The sequence below is a fragment of the Alosa alosa genome, chromosome 24, assembly GCF_017589495.1.
Source record: "Alosa alosa isolate M-15738 ecotype Scorff River chromosome 24, AALO_Geno_1.1, whole genome shotgun sequence".
In the NCBI taxonomy this organism is placed as follows: Eukaryota; Metazoa; Chordata; class Actinopteri; order Clupeiformes; family Clupeidae; genus Alosa; species Alosa alosa.
Genome location: NC_063212.1, coordinates 8,680,629 through 8,698,083, shown reverse-complemented (window position 1 = coordinate 8,698,083; position 17,455 = coordinate 8,680,629). Strand labels below are relative to the sequence as shown.

The 17,455-nt window shown below is 42.2% G+C and overlaps 2 protein-coding genes across 4 annotated transcripts; one reads left to right on the top strand and one right to left on the bottom strand.

Moving 5' to 3' along the window:
* The first annotated feature begins 252 nt into the window (after window positions 1-252).
* On the top strand, window positions 253-13,436 carry LOC125289838 (SH3 domain and tetratricopeptide repeat-containing protein 1). 3 transcript variants are annotated; one of them, XM_048236902.1, is made up of 17 exons: window positions 253-697; window positions 1,044-1,115; window positions 2,076-2,206; window positions 2,833-2,938; window positions 3,133-3,276; window positions 3,463-3,661; window positions 3,874-3,950; window positions 4,440-4,635; window positions 4,894-5,024; window positions 6,095-6,130; window positions 6,248-7,948; window positions 8,361-8,541; window positions 8,962-9,112; window positions 9,332-9,454; window positions 10,120-10,270; window positions 12,476-12,672; window positions 12,961-13,436. In XM_048236902.1, the coding sequence occupies exons 1-17, from the start codon at window positions 532-534 to the stop codon at window positions 13,240-13,242; spliced, it is 4,044 nt and encodes a 1,347-aa protein (XP_048092859.1). In that variant the 5' UTR covers window positions 253-531; the 3' UTR covers window positions 13,243-13,436. The 3 variants fall into 3 exon arrangements, with proteins under 3 accessions (XP_048092859.1, XP_048092858.1, XP_048092860.1); XM_048236901.1 differs by having other exon boundaries at window positions 6,245-7,948; XM_048236903.1 differs by lacking the exons at window positions 253-697; window positions 1,044-1,115 and having other exon boundaries at window positions 2,120-2,206; window positions 2,539-2,938; window positions 6,245-7,948.
* Window positions 13,437-14,186: 750 nt separating this feature from the next.
* LOC125289552 (gametocyte-specific factor 1-like) lies at window positions 14,187-17,420 on the bottom strand. The gene is made up of 7 exons (XM_048236466.1): window positions 16,814-17,420; window positions 16,214-16,306; window positions 15,969-16,072; window positions 15,587-15,707; window positions 15,390-15,476; window positions 15,218-15,278; window positions 14,187-14,764 (listed from the first exon to the last, which is right to left on the bottom strand). The coding sequence occupies exons 2-7, from the start codon at window positions 16,299-16,301 to the stop codon at window positions 14,701-14,703; spliced, it is 525 nt and encodes a 174-aa protein (XP_048092423.1). The 5' UTR covers window positions 16,302-16,306; window positions 16,814-17,420; the 3' UTR covers window positions 14,187-14,700.
* Window positions 17,421-17,455: the final 35 nt, after the last annotated feature.

The window sequence follows — 17,455 nt, the reverse complement described above, 5'->3', positions numbered from 1 at the left end:
CTGGACTTGGAAAAGGATAGCCTAAGTTCTGTTTTTGGAGAAACTTAATGGAAAAAAAACTTGAGAGGAAGGCACTTAGATGTGTCTGACTGTCATGCCCTACTGTACACTGACACATCAACTTGGCATTACGCCTGGTCCTGCATGTCCAGAAAAAGGCTAGGTGCCCTTTTCTGTTAAGCAAACGAATTTGGAGGAAAATGCATGCAGGCTACTTTAACTGGTTAATGATCACTGACTGAGCAAATAACTGTTATGAAAGTCTCTAAACAACAGAGTCAACCGTGCCAATTAAAGTTGAATTGTTGACTGTTGCGATACGTCTGGGAAGCTGTAACTGAATTGTGCGCTTTAGTTTCACCACTAACCCAGTCATGGTCGTTTCGTCTGCGAACTGCGCACCATGAAGACATCCGCAACTTGTGCAAACCTCAGTGTTTCTACCTAGTTTATGAATCGTTTAGGGTGTGAAGAGCGCGTGATGGGGACACGCTTGCCCACGCCTCAGTAACGCTTTCATTCTTAACAAAGATGTCAACAGCTGTACATCGAAATTCCATTGCTCAAGTCGGGAACGGGGTAGAATATGAAACTGCTCGAACAGGTCGAAGACTTCGTCGTGAACTATCTGCAGCAGAGATATATTCGGACCATGACCTGGATTTAAACAAGGACTCCCACGGCACCAGGGACATGGGTAGGTTCAAAGGGACTTATTGTCGTTCGTGCAGTCATTATAAATCCTTTAAAGCCTACTTATGAATTATTATGTATGTAGGTATGAACTGAAGTCAGTTAGGCTATCAGAAAATATGTGTGGTTCTGAAGTTATCATTTATTCTAATAGACAAAATAATAGAACTAATCTAATTGGGCCTCTAGCACTGTATAAATTATATAATCTCAAAATAATCAACATTGTTTACATAGCACACTTGATCAGTGCCAGTCTTTACTAGAAGGCTATGCATAGCTACTCATGGAGATAAAGTGATGGCCTATATTGAATCCAAGTGGCACAGCCTGTGGTGTCTTCATTTCAGAGCAAAAGTCTTCAAAAGGCACTGGAAGCATCAAACGCCAGTGCTCAACTTCTGATGACAACATACCCACTGGTAATTCCATTATCATTACCATAACCATATGTCTGTTATGGCCTGTACATTGCGGTTTTAAATGGGAATACATGTATGTGTTTTATGTAAATAGAGAAAGCCTATTATGTGTGTGCCTAAGACTCTATGAGTGACTGTAGGGTTACGGCAAATTTCTGTCACATAGCCTGTATGTATTTAGACAAGCTGTCTAGTAAGTGCAAAAAGAATACTTTTGTAAGAATACATTTGTTACTGTTTCCCCTTCTGCTGGTAAAAGCAACATTTCCTTACTTCTGACATTCCTTTAAGGAACATTATGATGTTCAGGCCACTATTTACAGGTTCCACCACTTCTGTGCAGCGTTTCCATCATAAACACACCAGTGCTATTATGCCCGCTTTGGGTCTCCTGAGGTTAATGATCACACCCAGACAGAAAACAGACCATAGTTGAACAAGACTATACCTTGGACCTGAAGACTTTTGGGTCATTCATTAATTCTTAAGTTTAGTAAGAGTCGCATCAGACCATACACAAAAGAGCTTTATATGAATACAACTCAGGTTACTACTATGGGGTATAAATGTTGTCTGTACTTTTTGACCACCCTGGTCTTCAATGTATTCCCAAGAGGAATGTGAACTGTTTTTATAGTGTCATGAAGTTCCTGAGATTACTTTATTGATGTCAGTGTAGGTCCCTAAAAAAACCTTACTGTAGTTAAAACATTAGTCAGCAGTGAAGAAGCAAACATAGGCCTACAGTGTTTTTGCTTATTGAACACATCTCTATGATGGATTGTGTATGTGCCACCTAGATTTCTAGTTCCGGAATTGGGTGAGCTGATTTATAAAAGCAGATGAAGGGCCACTGCTAACTGTTAGTTAGGGCATTTATAGTTAGAGGGCATTTATTCTCAGTTGGTGGCTTTTTGGGGAGATATGTGTCCATTTGATCGCTGCCATTTCCTGTTGCAGTGCTGTCTTTGCAGCTGGCTATGGTGCAAGGGCCGGACAGGCTTCCTGACAGCGAGTGGGCACAGGATGTGCTGAGAGGGAAGCTCCGTCTGGTGGAAGCTGACCCCGGGAAGGTCACGACCCTGCTCTCAGTAAGGCTCATCCAACACATAAAACTACACCATACAACACATTAAGAAAGCCATTAATGGAAGCACACACATTTACTTTCCAATTGTTCATCACTCATGATGAAAGAATCACTACACATTACAATCTAGCAACAGTCTTCTATGTCGACTGTATCTCATTAGGAAAAATATATTGTTTTTTCAGATTTATGCATGGATTTAAATGTAATTAAGTGGTTGTCTATTAAGGAGAACTTTACTTACTTAAGGAGACAAATGAAGGGTTGGGAAGGAGTGGGGGGGTGTTCAGGTGATATTTAAACAAATAATGTGTTTTGTAATGTGATTTTAAGGACTTTTGTGGTAAGCCATAGAGGGGCAAGATATGCATCAGTTAAAATCTGAAATGTCATTGATATGTTGCTGACTCTAAGAAGACCAAACTGCTGACCAAATGGAAGAACCTCAAATAGAATCAGGCAAAAACATTTTCCTTCCTACACGTTACACTTAGTGGATCAAAGATGTTTTGACAGCTCACAATTCATTTGCCCATTATTTGGAAAATGAAAACATTTCAAGAGCCAGAGTAACCAAATGTGAGTTTTTGTCTCTGTACACAATTCTGTCTTTCATCTTTCTGTTAGGAACTCTCCGCCCATCTGTTAACTATAAACAGTGACAAGAACATCATAAATGTCACCTTCAAAACCTTTGAGGAAATCTGGAAGTTCAACACATATTACAAAATGGGTTTGTGATCCAATACTATACTATGAACTACTAATATTATAGTCTATAATATGGTTGCTCAGGCAAAATGTTACCTAACCTGATGCTAATTTTAGTTATTCGTAGTTATTGACACACATTAATCAGTGGAAACATGTAAGGTTTTGCATCTAAAGTTCCTTCACTTTTAATTTTGTACACCCCCGACCCTCCAGGATTCCTGGGTCAGTGCATGGAGATTTTGCTGCTGGACCAGAACTTCTGGCTGAACTCGCTGGACCAAGAGGATGCTGGGATAGAAATTTCCATCAAAGATGAGACCATGAATCTCATGTACAGAGGCATCCTCATGCAAGAAGGTATGTTCATCATCGATTAGCAATGATCCTCTCACTAAACCGCAATGTACATTATTTTCAAAATTCCCTCTGTATTTTCATAATTTGTCAGTATTTGCAATATGTTCAGTGTAGCATTTCCATATTCTTTCTAACGCAATCATGTCGGTAACAAAGTATATTGATGTTTTCATGTGTGTCCATTAGGATCTTTCTTTGCATCGTGCACTTCCAACCAAATGTTTGACAGCTCAACGTCAGGAAGTGACCTTTATTTGGAGAAAGGCGACATCGCCCTTTTTGAGCCACCTTTTCTGGGCTCAGGGTGGACAGTGCTGTCTTTGGCAGACGGGTCTCGTGGAACCAAACCTAAACCAGCCCTGGAGCCAGTTATCCCTTTCTATGAGTGAGTAAGGAGGGAAAGATTAACGCACAAAGGGCCTCTGCACTGCAATGTTTACATAAGGGCCTTACCCTACGTTTTTTTTAATCTCACCATTGCCTTAAAGATACAGCCTGTTATTTTAAACCAATGAGGGGGGTGGCTCTCTGGCCATTGAATGCAAACTACTGTATTTATTTTGCCAGAATCAAATGGTATTTTATATATTTTTACAGGTGGTTTCTAAAGTCATGTCCTGAAGGAACCATAGTTGGCAATGGAAAAGTAACTCACAGTTTCCCTTATCAGCTTGGTAAGACTGAGCCATATCCAAATTATGTGTGCATACATACTCTTACCCAGTACTCTGTCTTTATTTCCTTATAATACACCACATATTAAACATTTCTATTACATTACAAATATTCTATAAACATATAATTTATGTGTGAACATTGTTCAAAATGTGAAATGTAATTTTGTAAAAATGGGTTGACAATGCAACAAAATAGGTGCAATTCCAAAATGGCTAATGCTATAATTTTGCTCAAACACTTCAATTAAAGCTGAAAGTCCACACTTCAAGCACACCTTGATTGACACACTTAAATGAGGCAAAATGATGAAATTTGTTTTACTGTCCAAACACTTATGGACCTGACACACAAATGAAAATATGTGTGTTATATACAGAGAGGCCAAGGAGTATTTCTACTTCAGACAGTAAAGGTGTATTGTCTTAACCTGGGAATTTCAGAATAACCTCACGCCACTCAAGACTAAACACTCTGGTCCCTCTCAGCCACAGGTGCCTGTGTGGCCACAGGAGATCATGACGCCAACGCTCCAGACGAGCTGAGCTTTGAGGCGGGGGAGCACATCACTGTGGTGGGGCTGCTGGCGTCCTGCTACCAGTGGTTCCTAGGGAGGAGGGAGACCAATGGAGATGTTGGACTGGTGCAGATACATCTGGTCAAACCCGCAGATACTCTTTGTGAGTAAGTATGTAAGCAGTACACTTACCGTATATAAAGATGGATACAAAGTTCCTCTTAAATGCTTGTCATCTGAATCTTTGTTCTTGAAACACTATGGCAATCCACATATTATGTTACCTGTTGAACAACCAATTATTTACCATCACTCTGACTTCATACACCTTCCGTTTTTTATAGGGCACTGTAAAATACGGAATGTCTCGTAGTTAATTGGCATTGAATACCGTCTGATATTGAATAACTGTTTTTTCTCTATAGGTCAACAGATCTGTTTCTAAGCACAGAAGACAGGTTGTTCCTCAAACTGGAACAGGACAAAATTAAGGAGGAGACAATTAACTTGTTGAAAAAGACATCCCAGAGTGATGTTGGGACTGTCTACCAACTTGGTAAGAATTGGGCAAATTCCCGAAGTCTTGTAATGAAATGTCTTGTTATTTAACAGAGCAGAAGAATAAGCCTCAAAGCTTCAAGGACTGATACAGCAGTTCAAAAGAACCCCTATTTTAACTGACAAATGATATGCAACTTGTTCCACTATCATTCAATTTAAAATACATTTAAATTAGAAATTAAAATTCGTTTTTTTCTTAATTACATTCAGAAACCATTTTGTGACTTGATCTAGTTACAAAGCTTAAAAGGGCCAAGTACAGACAAAGAACAATGATCTCTTCCTTAATTATTAAACATGACATCATGATTCATAAGCTACAGCTGACACTGACCTGGACTGAACTATGTGAACAGAGACAGAGAGGATACTAACACAAAGTCAACAATGAATGGCCCAATCTAAACCCTACAGACAGTTCGGAGATGTTGCCTGAACTTCCTCAGTTCTGAGGACACTATTCTAAGGACACTAGCCTGAGAGAGTGAAGAGAAGGCCTGTGGTAGCCTAGAAATCAGACGCCGCTTTCATGGCAGCAAATTACATTTGCTGCCAATCTAGCAATCCCTCCGCTGGCTTGTGAGCTCCAGAAATCTAAAACTTAATCAGGCCAATGAAACGTGTATAGAGTCAAAGTAGGTGGGCTTAACATAATGATTGATGGCAGAGTTGCAACGGTTTGGCTTGAATTCCCTGCTACTTGAAACAAAATAAGATGGATGTTGCTGCTGGCGAACAGTGTGACACGAAGTTGTTTATTAAGTTGGCAAACGTTTGAACTAGCCAACCAGTTCACTGGTGGGGAAAACGCATGGACTCATAGCGCTGCCGCTGTCCTATTGGCGTGCAGAGGGAATTTGAAAGACAACTGATTATCCGCCCCGACGGACTGAGCACTGCGAACGGTGAGTGCCCAGACCCTACATTTTAAAGTGGGTCTGGCTCGTCAGGCTAGGCCTGTGGCCCATTCAGCTGAAATCTAATCTACTGCTTGTGTCTGACACATTACAACATTGAATTTTGCCCTATTATAATTGATAATGTTACATGTTTTATTTATACCAGATTTGATCAGTGACTCCCTTCCTATTTCAAGCAAAAGTAAGTAATTTTGTAAGTAACCTCTTGAGCTATATAGTATGTATGTATAGATTCATATACAACTGATGGAAAGCAGATAAACAGTCAGAAAAATGCCTGAATGTTATGTTTTAGCAGTTCACCGATCAGAAGATGGAGATGTGAACGCCAACACAGAAGTGGAACTGAAAAATAAAATTGTGGATTACCTGCACAATCTGGCAAAGTCTGATGGAATGGTGTCGTCTTCAAACAAGCCTGATGGAACTGACGTGTCCTCAGACAAGGTGGTGGACAGCAAGGACATGCCAACCTTCACTGTCTGCTCTGAAGCAGAGGGCGCCAGTACCGACGGGTACCACTCCCTCCTGTCTTTCCTGGGCGGCCGCGATTTCCGTGAGGAGCTACGGTCCCTGTACACCTCTTACCCAGAATTCCTCATGTTGTGCTTCCACGGTCACGCCGACGAGGAGGAGCTGGTGGCTTACCTGGGCGTTGCCAGGGAAACGGCCAGGAAGAAGCGGCAGTCGTGGGCTCAGAGCCGGATCTGCTTCCTGCTGGGCCAGATGTGCGCCAGCCGCTCCAAGTTCTCCCAGGCTCGGGTCTACTACGAGGAGGCCCTGAGCGTCCCTATGGACTCCTTCTCGGACATGCCCATGTTGTCTGCGCTCTACACCAACCTGGCGCTCATTTACCTGACGCAGAAGAACACGGAGAAGTACTTTGCCCTGTCGGAGCGCCTGGCCGCGCTGTTGATGGGCGTGCCCGACGCCATCTCGGGCACAGAGGATCCCGAGGTGCTCAAGTTCCTCCTGAAAAAGGCCATCTTGTCCGGCAACAAGCCTGCCGAGGCACGGAGCTGTTTCCTGATGGCCAAGCTCCACCTGAAGCTCGGAGAGGCCGCGAGCACCGTGGCCTTCCTGGAGAGGTTTCAGATCCTCTCCGGTCAGCTCTCGGGAGTCTGCCAGGGGATCCGTAGCCACGGCTACCTGCTGCTAGGGAGACTGTACAGCGACTTAAGCTTGCCCCACCTGGCGGTCAGCTCGGCGCACCAAGCCTCGCTGCAGACGTCCACCACGCTCTCGGACTGCCTGTGCAGCATCTCCCTGCTGCTGGAGAACACGCCCCAGCTCTATGGCGTCACTGTCCCCGCACAGGTTGTCCCCTACCTGACCAGAGCAGTTCACCTGGCTCACGAAGGCTCAGAGCTTCCCTTGGCTCACGTCCATGCACTCTGCCTCTCGCAGCTGTTCCACCAGCACGGCCTGCCCGACCGCGCCGTGGGCTACATGCGGGCGTTCCTCCTGGGCTTGGGCGCGTCGTCTGGGATGAGCCAGGGCGACGCCGCGGACGCGCTGGTCTGGCTGGCCTGGCTGTACGTGTGCAGCGGGCGGCCCCACGTGGCCCTGGACGTGCTGGACGCGGTGCTGGCCTCTCTGCCCGAGCACTGCACCACGCAGCAGGAGGGTGTGGTGTACAACATGCGGGCCATCGCCCTGCGGCGCACCGGCAACCTCCGGCACGCCGCCGAGAGCTACCGGGCGGCGGTGGAGGTGTGCGAGGAGTTCGAGGACCGGCACAACTGGGCCGTGGCGCTGGCCAACCTGGGCCTCCTCTGCCTGAGGGCCAAAGCCAGGGGCCTGGCCGAGGAGCACCTGGTCCAGGCGGTAGAGCTCTTCTCGGAGCTGGAGGAGGACGAGCTGGATGGCCACGAGCTGAGCTTCATCACCGTGCTGCTGGAGCTGGGCCAGCATTACGTCTCCCAGGGTTACCACGAGAGAGGGAAGATCTACTACGAGTGGAGCCTGCTGCTCGCCATCCACTCAGGACAATCAGAGAGTAAGTGGTGCAGGGTTCTGAAATCATGTTCTGTTTGTCCACTAGAACTTTAAATTCCTCAGGATAAAGGTATCTATGTATTTAGCTCTATCAATCTCTATATAGTGTGCGCCTAATGACTAATCTCAGATCTAGCATAATCTTCAACATTCAATTATTAATGAATGAGAAATTAACTCAATTAAAAGTTACATTAACTAGAAATATTTAGCTTTTTTTCTCTACCTATTTACTAACTACCTTCAGTAATTAAATTCAATTAAATAAATTCAATGTAAAAAAATATATAAGTTCTTGAATGCCACTCAGGAATTCACAGAATGCTACAGTTCATCAAAGGGACTAATTCAACTGACCACAGTAGAATACTACACCATTTGGAATGCCTTATTGTCTTCCTCACCTCTTTCAGGTCAGCTCAAGGCCACTCGTCACTTGTGTCACCTGTACGGTCAGGTATGTCCAAATGAGGCCCAGTGCATCATCTACAATGAACACCAACTGGCTCTAGTGCACCACATGGGGGATCGCAGCGTGGAGGCAGACATTTTGGAGACCATCAGTCAACTGTACCTAGGGCTGGGCACAGAAAAGTGAGCTTTTGTCAACGTTACATTACACTACAATTTTAGCAATATAGCATCCAACTGATTTGTATTATAGTTTCTAACAATTACTAAAGCCTGTTTACCATCCTTTTCTACATAATACAATACAGTATATGATGATTCTAATCTACAGCAAACTCTATTCTGACATGTGTAGACTTTCATATGCTATAAGGATGTATGATGTCTTATAAAATGTTTATATCCTGCATGTACATTAATATCAGATGCTGCTGTCTTTGTTTGGAATGTAATGATGTGTGAAAAAGAATATCCTTATAGGACAATAAAAGACTATACTATACTAACACAACATTAGATAGCAAGCACATTTATCTTCTTCCCATTGAGTTATTATTGAATGTATTATAAGTGCCTCAGTCTTAGAATTTGTTTGTGCTGTAGGGCCAACAGGTCAGCACTGGAGCACACCAAGCAGAGCCTGGGCATCTTCATAGACCTGGGCATGAGGAGGAAGGAGGCCAGAGCCTGGCTGCAGGCTGGGAAGATCTATCACATCCTGAGGCAGACAGAACTAGTGGAGCTCCACGTGCAGGTACCCTGAGAAAACCGCCATGGCAAACAAACCCAGTCAAATCGGCATATTTGTGTCAGTTTGGTTAAAGTTGTGTCAAAGACTGCTGAAGTCTGATGAAGAGCTTAAGATGTACCTTATACCTTGGATATTCCTTTGAATTTTTTACGAAAGACACAATACGTTGCATTTCGGAGGATAAATAAGAGGGGGTTCAAATGACCCGATTGTGACTCACAGGTGGCACAGGACGTGGGACTGAGCACGGGAGACACTCAGTTCATCCTGGAGCTTCTGGAGGCTGCGGGCGACATCTTCTTCAACAGCACAGCGGAGAGAGACAAGGCCGTCTGCTTCTACAGGGTAGGGAACGCTTTCCATTTCACTCATAAGCCACACTAATACAGCCCATCCTTTGTACAGGATTATTACCCTGGCTGCAAGTTACATTTGCTGCCACTAGGGTGCGTCTAGGTTTCTAGGTTACAGGATTATTATTCTTTCATTCACGCTAGAAAAGTTGATAGTGGGCGCACTAAAGCACCGCTCCCTCGCACACCTCACATAAGCATATACAGCTCTGGAAAAAAATTAAGAGACCACTGTATATTTTCCTGATGTCATCCTATAGTTACTGAGTGACAATCGAATGAGTTGACGGTCATCAGCCGTAGGATGACATCAGAAAAATATGCAGTGGTCTCTTAATTTTTTCCTGAGCTGTATATGGTAATAATAATATAATATGATATGGAGAGAAGTGTGGCTGACCAATTTTCTATTGAAAGATACAAAAGAGCGGACAAATTGTCTATCTTCAGTCTCATAGCCTTTACAAATGGTCATGTGATTTCATGTGATTTGTATTTGCTGTGACCTCACCGTTCAAGATTTTACCTTAACACTTATTGCAGTTGCCTTGTAAATGTTTATTTCTTTACAGCACCATGAGTTTTTATGTACAATGTGAACAGTAACTTGAAACTAATGGCCCACTTATCTCTACGTGTGTGCTTGTGCGTAATCAGGATCGTGCCCTCCCCATCGCTGTGAAGACAGGCAGTGTGTACTCCCAGCTGAGGTTGTGTAATAAACTGGCCGAGCTCTTACTAAAGATGCGAGTGTGCGAGGAGGCTGTGGAGTTCGCCCAGACTGCACTGGATCTCAGTATTTCACTCGGTATGATGGCTGGCGCACACACACACACTCATCTGACATGTTCTATGGCCAGAATTATGAAGCTAACCCCTATTGACCACTAGATGTCACATGGTATTACTATACTGGATTGAGTTTAGAGCTATTTAGTTTTTCTCAGTCGCTTTGGTGCTTTTCTCACATCACTATTAACATTTGCACAGAAGTGCAATTCTCAAAACAATTAGTGCAAACTGCAAAACCTAGTGGATGACCTGCAAAAGCACGTCACTTGCTCAAAATGGATAGTCCATTCCTCAAAAGCAGGTATTCATGTCAATGAAACTGTCAGTGTCATCAAAATGAGAAGTCTTGACACCATCGTTTATGAACAAGATAGTCAAATGGCTTTGTCATGTTTTCATTATGACAGTTCTCTGTGTTTTCCAATGCAAAAAAAGGTCAGAATTCAGTGACACTACCTGAACATGCTCAAGACAGCACTATACAGTACTTACAATGATACAAGGAAGTTTATTGTCACATGCATATAGTTACTGGAAGTAAGAAATGCAGTGAAATTATGGAAAGGCTAGGCAATCAAGGACATGGGTAGATGGAGGAGAAATCAAAAATAATAAATAAAAAGTGTGCAAAAGTTGGAGAAAGTCAGATATGTGTGTGTGTGTGTGTGTTTTGACGTGTGATGAAATAAGAAAACAAATAAAAGGTCTGTAGCATAGGGAGAGGGATGTAAAAGTGCTAAAAGTCTTGTGGGTGTGTGTGTGTGTGTGTGGGGGGGGTCATGAGTGCTGAGGAGTGAATGAGTGCAAAGTCAGTATAGTGTGAGTTCAGAGTTCAGGGATGGCCTGGGGATAAAACTTCTCCTGAGTCTCTCAGTTCTGGCTTTGTGACTACATAGACACAGGGTGGTGCGTCTTCTTGATTTCAGCGGTTGAATGCTGTAGGAATTATCCATTGTTAGGATGAGAATGTGGAGCAGATAATGTTTTTCACAAGCTTCTCAAAACACTTCATCACTGTAGACGCCAGGGCTACTGGGCGGTAGTCATTCAGACATGATGGACTTTTGTTTTTCGGTACTGGAACAATAACAGACTGCTTGAGGCAAGTAGGAACTGTCTCTTGAGCCAATGATGTGTTAAAGATATAAGTGAACACAGGAGCTAACTGAGCAGCAGGATTTCAAAACCCTGTTAGAAATTCCATCCGTCCAGTAGCTTTTCTACAATTTACCCTCCTAAAGGCATTGCTCACATCGACCTCAGAGACACAGAAAGGTGCATCCTCATTTGCTTCACATGCTGCAGCTAGTCCAATATAGTCTGTGTTTTTCATGTCAAAGCAAGCATAAAAGCATTAAGTTCATCAGGGAGGGCTTTACTCACATTCATCATAGGAGGGGACTTTCTTCAAAGCCAGTGATGGTTCGAGTCCTTTCCACACTGCGTGCTGGATCACCCTCCAAGAAATCAGCTTCAACTCTGTCTATAGCGCCGCTTAGCATCTTTAATAGCACTACGTAAACTATAAGATGCTGCTTTGTCATATCCCCTGAAATAAGCCCAGCATTAAGTCATTGTACAGCCATTTGAAAACTACAGTAAAGTTACACATTGCTGTAGTTAGGTGAGTAAGTGAGTACAAGACACTGAATGCATACATTTTTACTGTATGCTCTTTGCAATTCTACAGCACTGTGACAGAATTTGATAACTAGTTCAACAATTTTGTATGTAATGACTCAAGCAATGAAATGAAGACTATTAGTTTTATTGGGAACGACTATTCAGCATTCATAAGTATAGTTCATTTTGACTGACATGACATAAGCAAATGATAATGTTAAAAAACAGCAGAGAATTGTATGAAAGCAACTGATACATGTCCAAAAGTATTTGCAATTTGTTCAGAGGAAGGAGAAATTGCTACTATGATGTGCACAAATGACTAAATGTTGTGGAGGTTGAACTAATAGTTATGAGAATTTTCATTCTGATCTGAAAAAAGCACCAAAGCGACTGAGAAAAACTGTAATATACAAGAACAAGAGAGATAGAGATAGATAGATACTTTATTGATCCCCAGGGGAAATTCAAGATCTTTATATTGACAGTTTTGATTAACTATGCTTTCTCTATTCTGAGCATTAAGGACTATTTCTCGACTGGGGGTAGCGATTTATTTCATGCATTAATAATCACATGAGAAACATGTTGGCTGCAGGAGATCATCTGAATGAGAGGGTTGCGTTCCATCGTCTGGCCACACTGTACCACTGCCTGGGTCAGTTTGAGATGGCTGAGCACAACTACCTGAAGGCGCTGTCCCTCTGTCCCACTCCACTACAGTATGATGAGGAGACCTTGTACTATGTCAGAGTCTACCAGACCTTAGGGGACATCATCTTTTATGATCTCAAGGTGAGAGGCTGCATGAGCAACAATTGTGATCAAGGTTCCACTGTATTATTCTCCATTGTTTTTAAAGCGAATGCACAAAATCCTATTTTGTTGAATACACAGATGTTTTCAAACGGTTACACTGTACCTAGTCATGGTGAGTCTAAGTGAGGAGAACATGTGCGTGCCACACAGCCACATTAGTGTGTAAATGTATTATTTCTGTGTGTATTTATTTATTTGCATGTTCATGTAGGAATAAAACAAACACACAACACATTCCACTTACCAGCCCAATTCTTTCCCCAGGACCCCTTTGATGCTGCTGGATACTACCACCTGGCCTTGGCGGCCGCCATGGATCTGGGCAATAAGAAGGCCCAGCTGAACCTGTGCACCCGTCTGGCCACCATCTACCATAACTTCCTCATGGACCGCGAGCTGTCGCTTTTCTTCTACCAGCGGGCCCGGACATTTGCTTCAGACCTCAACGTACGCCGCATCAACCTGGCACCCGATCAGAACTTTCAGAGCACAGCTCAGTACCGAACAGAGCCCCATCGCTTAAGCTTGGTTGCCGCTACAGGATAATCGTGCCAATAGTTGGGCCAGTTCACAGTCAGAGACCCAGATCTCACATTGGGCTTTAAAGTTGTTTTTTAAAATGTACCTCCCATTGTGAGTCCCATACAGGTGTGTAAATGACAGGAATCACATTTCTGGCAGAAAAGGCTTTGGTACTTTGTTGCGTTATACAGTTTAATTAAACTCAATCTGGAAATATGCATAACTTGCTATATCTTTTTCTATTATCGTCAAGGCGGTGAATCAAAAGTTGGGTCAAAGATTGAACCAAACTGGGTGGAAATGATTATTATTTAAATTGTTCTCATCAGAAGTGGTTTCCTATGGAAGAGTTGTCATGTTTGTACATTTACCACACTAAAGACTTTTGTGGGGATGAGAGCAGACTGACCAGGGGCGCGTTTCCCAAAACCATAGTTGCTAACCTGTTAGTAACTTAGTTGTTTGCAATGCAATTTCCCATTGCCAACAAAGTTGCTAACTTAGTAAGCAACTATGGGTTTGGGAAACGCGCCCCATTACTGCAAGGCAGTATTGGTGAAACATGTAAAATGGGGACTGTACAAGTATAACTTTGCCTGACGTGATTGTTTTCCCGAATGCAAATTAAGTAATTTTATTTCTACGAGGTTACAAATTGAGATGTAAAATTAACCATATTTGGGCTGGGAGATTTACTTAATAAAATACACCATTTCAGTACTCAAACAGCATTTCACCTTTATACCATAGTTGTGCAGAAAAGTTTTGTACGACATTAATCTGTAGCCTCCATTTGTATGCACCAGTCCACTGGTCTCTAAGCACATCTACAGCTAACTACAATTTAACAAAATAATTTAATCACCATGATGTCTGGCGACCAAAGTCAGAGGTCTTATTTATTGATACTACTGAGGACCACTGAGTTTATGATTTGCATTCATCCATAAAATATACAATAAGACAAATCTTATCCATTATTGATTTATTCGTTTAGGGAAGGGGTGGTGATGGTGAATACATGGGTTTTAACCATGTGGGCCTGGTATTGAACATTTATACATGGTGCCAACAATCAACAATTCTCCTTAAAAGCCCACAGAAGTCTCTCCATGTTTTAACTAGGCCCATGTATCATTTTAATCGTTACTTCAAGGAAAAAACACTAAATATCAAGACACCTATTAAAATTAAAACAAAGTTGACATGAACTTTACTTCCTAAACCAAATTTCACAAGTCTCCAAGTTACTTAGGAAAACCAGTGTATTAACCATTCAGAATAAACAAATTGTGCCTGAATATCTTGAAACTCCCCTTGAAAAAGAAGGCTGATAAGATCCAGAGTAGATACATCTGTCACCTTGTGGCCTTTTTTATACTCTAGAGTCAGAAAGCTATAATAAAAGAAAAAGTGGATGATCATGCACCTGTTACTCCAGACCACACCTGCAGGTCTCAATCACAAGACAACATATGTTGATTATTTCCATGGGAGCACGTGTGGGGTGCGAAGTCCAGGAGCCAGATTGTTTGTGACTTCCGGGCTGCAGAAGAGAACATAGGAAGTAGTTATATGGAAGCCTGACTAGCTGCTGGCTACTGCATTTGGACACCTCTACATCACCCTCCCATCTTTGAAGGAAAAAAAGACTAATGGGTTAAGAATTAGACCATTAGAGATATAAAGTTGCTAACATCAAGTGACATGCCTTTTAAAATAAAAATAAAACAGCAGCTAGGTGACAAGTGTTACCGTTAATGGTTTTGATACTACATAGTATAGCAATGCTTGGTGTTACCCAAGTCTAAACCTGCCTTTACAAAAGAAAATTGTGCCTTCAGTTTCTTCCATTAAGCTTGCACATAGAGGCGCTCCACTAAGAACCAAATTAAAATATCAACATTTCATCCTAGCCTGAAAAAAATGTATGTCCCCATGAACCTCACACACCCACAAAAGCCAGGAAGACCCCAGCAAGCTCATGTGGCAAACTGACCTGTGGCTGATCTGAGATGTCACTCCCCACACAAATGGAGACGCAATGGCCGTCTCCACCTCTGTTGGTCAGACATCAACAAATTAGCCAAACGAAGAGACTTGAGATGTTTTCTTCCAAGACAGAATAACAATGTTAAAAGTCTGAACTCCCACTACAGAATCCGTCTCACCTTTGTCCCAGTCTTCACTGGTGGGAAAAGCAGTTGTATTGACCGGTATTGAGTATTTCTTTTGCACCTCGGAATTACCTCCCAGTTCTGTTGAGGCAAAAAATATACTCTCTGGCAAATAAAAAACATCATGACAAATCCACCACACACACACACACACACACAGAGTATCATCACACAGCTGAAGGAGACTTTACCGTCAATCACCGATTGCCTATCAACACAGACAGCCATGTGGGCGGATAGCTCATCCTTCAAAATGATGTGCCGCGCATTGTAAGGGCATGTCCTTAACTCGCTCTCCATTTCGGGATGGTTCTATATTAACATGGTTAAGAAGTGGATTACAGGATTTAATGAACTTTATAATTAAACTCTTCACATTCAAGCAGATAAAATGTGTGCTCTTTGCAAGTTTGCTTTAGGTCTACATTCTAATGGCAATCACAAAAAGCAGACTGGCATATCCTATCAGTAATTAGACACACAATACAGCCATTTGAAGCTTCCACATTAAAATAATTGAATGTTTGGCATAAATACAACTGTGAATACAACTCGTGAATACAACTGTCCAACCTTTTTGCACTTAAGAATGTGGTAGGGAAAGCGACACTGGCGTATCATGTGGTTGGGGTCATAGGGGCACTTTACTAGCCTATCTGGGTTCCAGATGTCATCCCCTGGAATGAACATGAAAATAAATATTATCCATACAGGACATATCCCCGGCTCCCTAATAGTGGACTAATGGTTAGAAAAAACACAATCAACAATACATCAAGTGTATTGAAGAATAATCCAAACTAAAACTGTAGACTTACAGTTACCATTAGCCGCCTCCTCCGACTGAGTGCTACTAAAGCTAATGTGGGGTGGCGCTGGGCTGCAAGTTGCTCCAAAACTGGCCATTCTACCTTAAATTCGCCAACATCAAACAAAAGTAAAGTTATAATCTTTTTAATGTCCGAATACTGTGGTAGATAGTCCACTGTAAAGTTTTATCTAGTAATAACTAACCAATACAGCCTCGCCTGTCTCCACAGTTAACAGCACCTTCAATGTTAGCAGTGCGTTAACTTAACCAAGCTGACTGTCACGTGTCATTGAAGAGACTCCTCATATTTACTATTAAGTTAGTAGAAGTAACTTGTATATCATGACCTACAGTTAGTTGGTTAGCTTAATACACACCTTTCAGTCACCTCAACAGAATATTTATTTTACCTAAGACACGAAACTAACAAATATATCAGCACTAGAAGCGAAATCCACATGCTTAGGCTGGAGTAAGTTGGCTAACATTAGCCGTTACCTTGCCTTGCACACGCATAAACCATCTTAATTGTCTATGCGAGTCCACTAGTTTATGCCATGCAAAATGCAATTCTGTAATTCTTCGGAGAAGATTAAAATGTACTCACCTAATTAATAAAATGGTCAACGACACCGATCCTCTATACCTTTCCTCAGCGTTGCAGGTCTTGAAAGGAAGTCTTTGAAGCATGTACGGAAAATATCGAAGGACAAATACCTCAGCGTTCATGCTTTCCCGTTGCGTATCCCAAACGTTATATAATGTAGTCTCTATTATCTCTAACAATATATGCATCCTTGCAACAAGCATCACTAACTATGAAATGGTACTGTAGCTTTTGCCTTCATGGGAAATTTAGTTCTCAGATAATCTAGGCATCAGAGAAGTCATTTTAAAGCTTAGTACATGTCAAAAGCAATTCTAAACTTCAGTTCTACTATTACTACTTTGGGAAGCACTCTGTGCTAAGAAAAGTGCTATATAAATAAATATAATATATTCCACTGGAATAAAAAATAATCCAGAGACAAATGATTTCATATATTCCTCTTTTCTGAAAATGTTCTGTACTATCCACTGTATAAAATATACATTTAAATGCAGCACTAAATTAGGATCCCTTACAGTTGAAAAGCGCAATATACTAAGCTAAATACGCGTCTTTTGTGTCTAAACATACTCCCGACCCAATATAGAGAATAAAGAGGGAATGCACCGACATTAGCCTGTAGAAAGAGAAGGGGGGTAG

Coding starts and splice junctions, on each gene's coding strand:
- LOC125289838 (XM_048236901.1), top strand. CDS start 532: ATGTCAACAGCTGTACATCGAAATTCCATTGCTCAAGTCGGGAACGGG. Junction 1,116..2,075: donor TGATGACAACATACCCACTG/GTAATTCCATTA, acceptor TTCCTGTTGCAG/TGCTGTCTTTGCAGCTGGCT. Junction 9,113..9,331: donor TAGTGGAGCTCCACGTGCAG/GTACCCTGAGAA, acceptor TGTGACTCACAG/GTGGCACAGGACGTGGGACT.
- LOC125289552 (XM_048236466.1), bottom strand. CDS start 16,301: ATGGCCAGTTTTGGAGCAACTTGCAGCCCAGCGCCACCCCACATTAGC. Junction 15,279..15,389: donor CAGTGAAGACTGGGACAAAG/GTGAGACGGATT, acceptor TCTGACCAACAG/AGGTGGAGACGGCCATTGCG. Junction 14,765..15,217: donor ACATCTCAGATCAGCCACAG/GTCAGTTTGCCA, acceptor TCTCTTCTGCAG/CCCGGAAGTCACAAACAATC.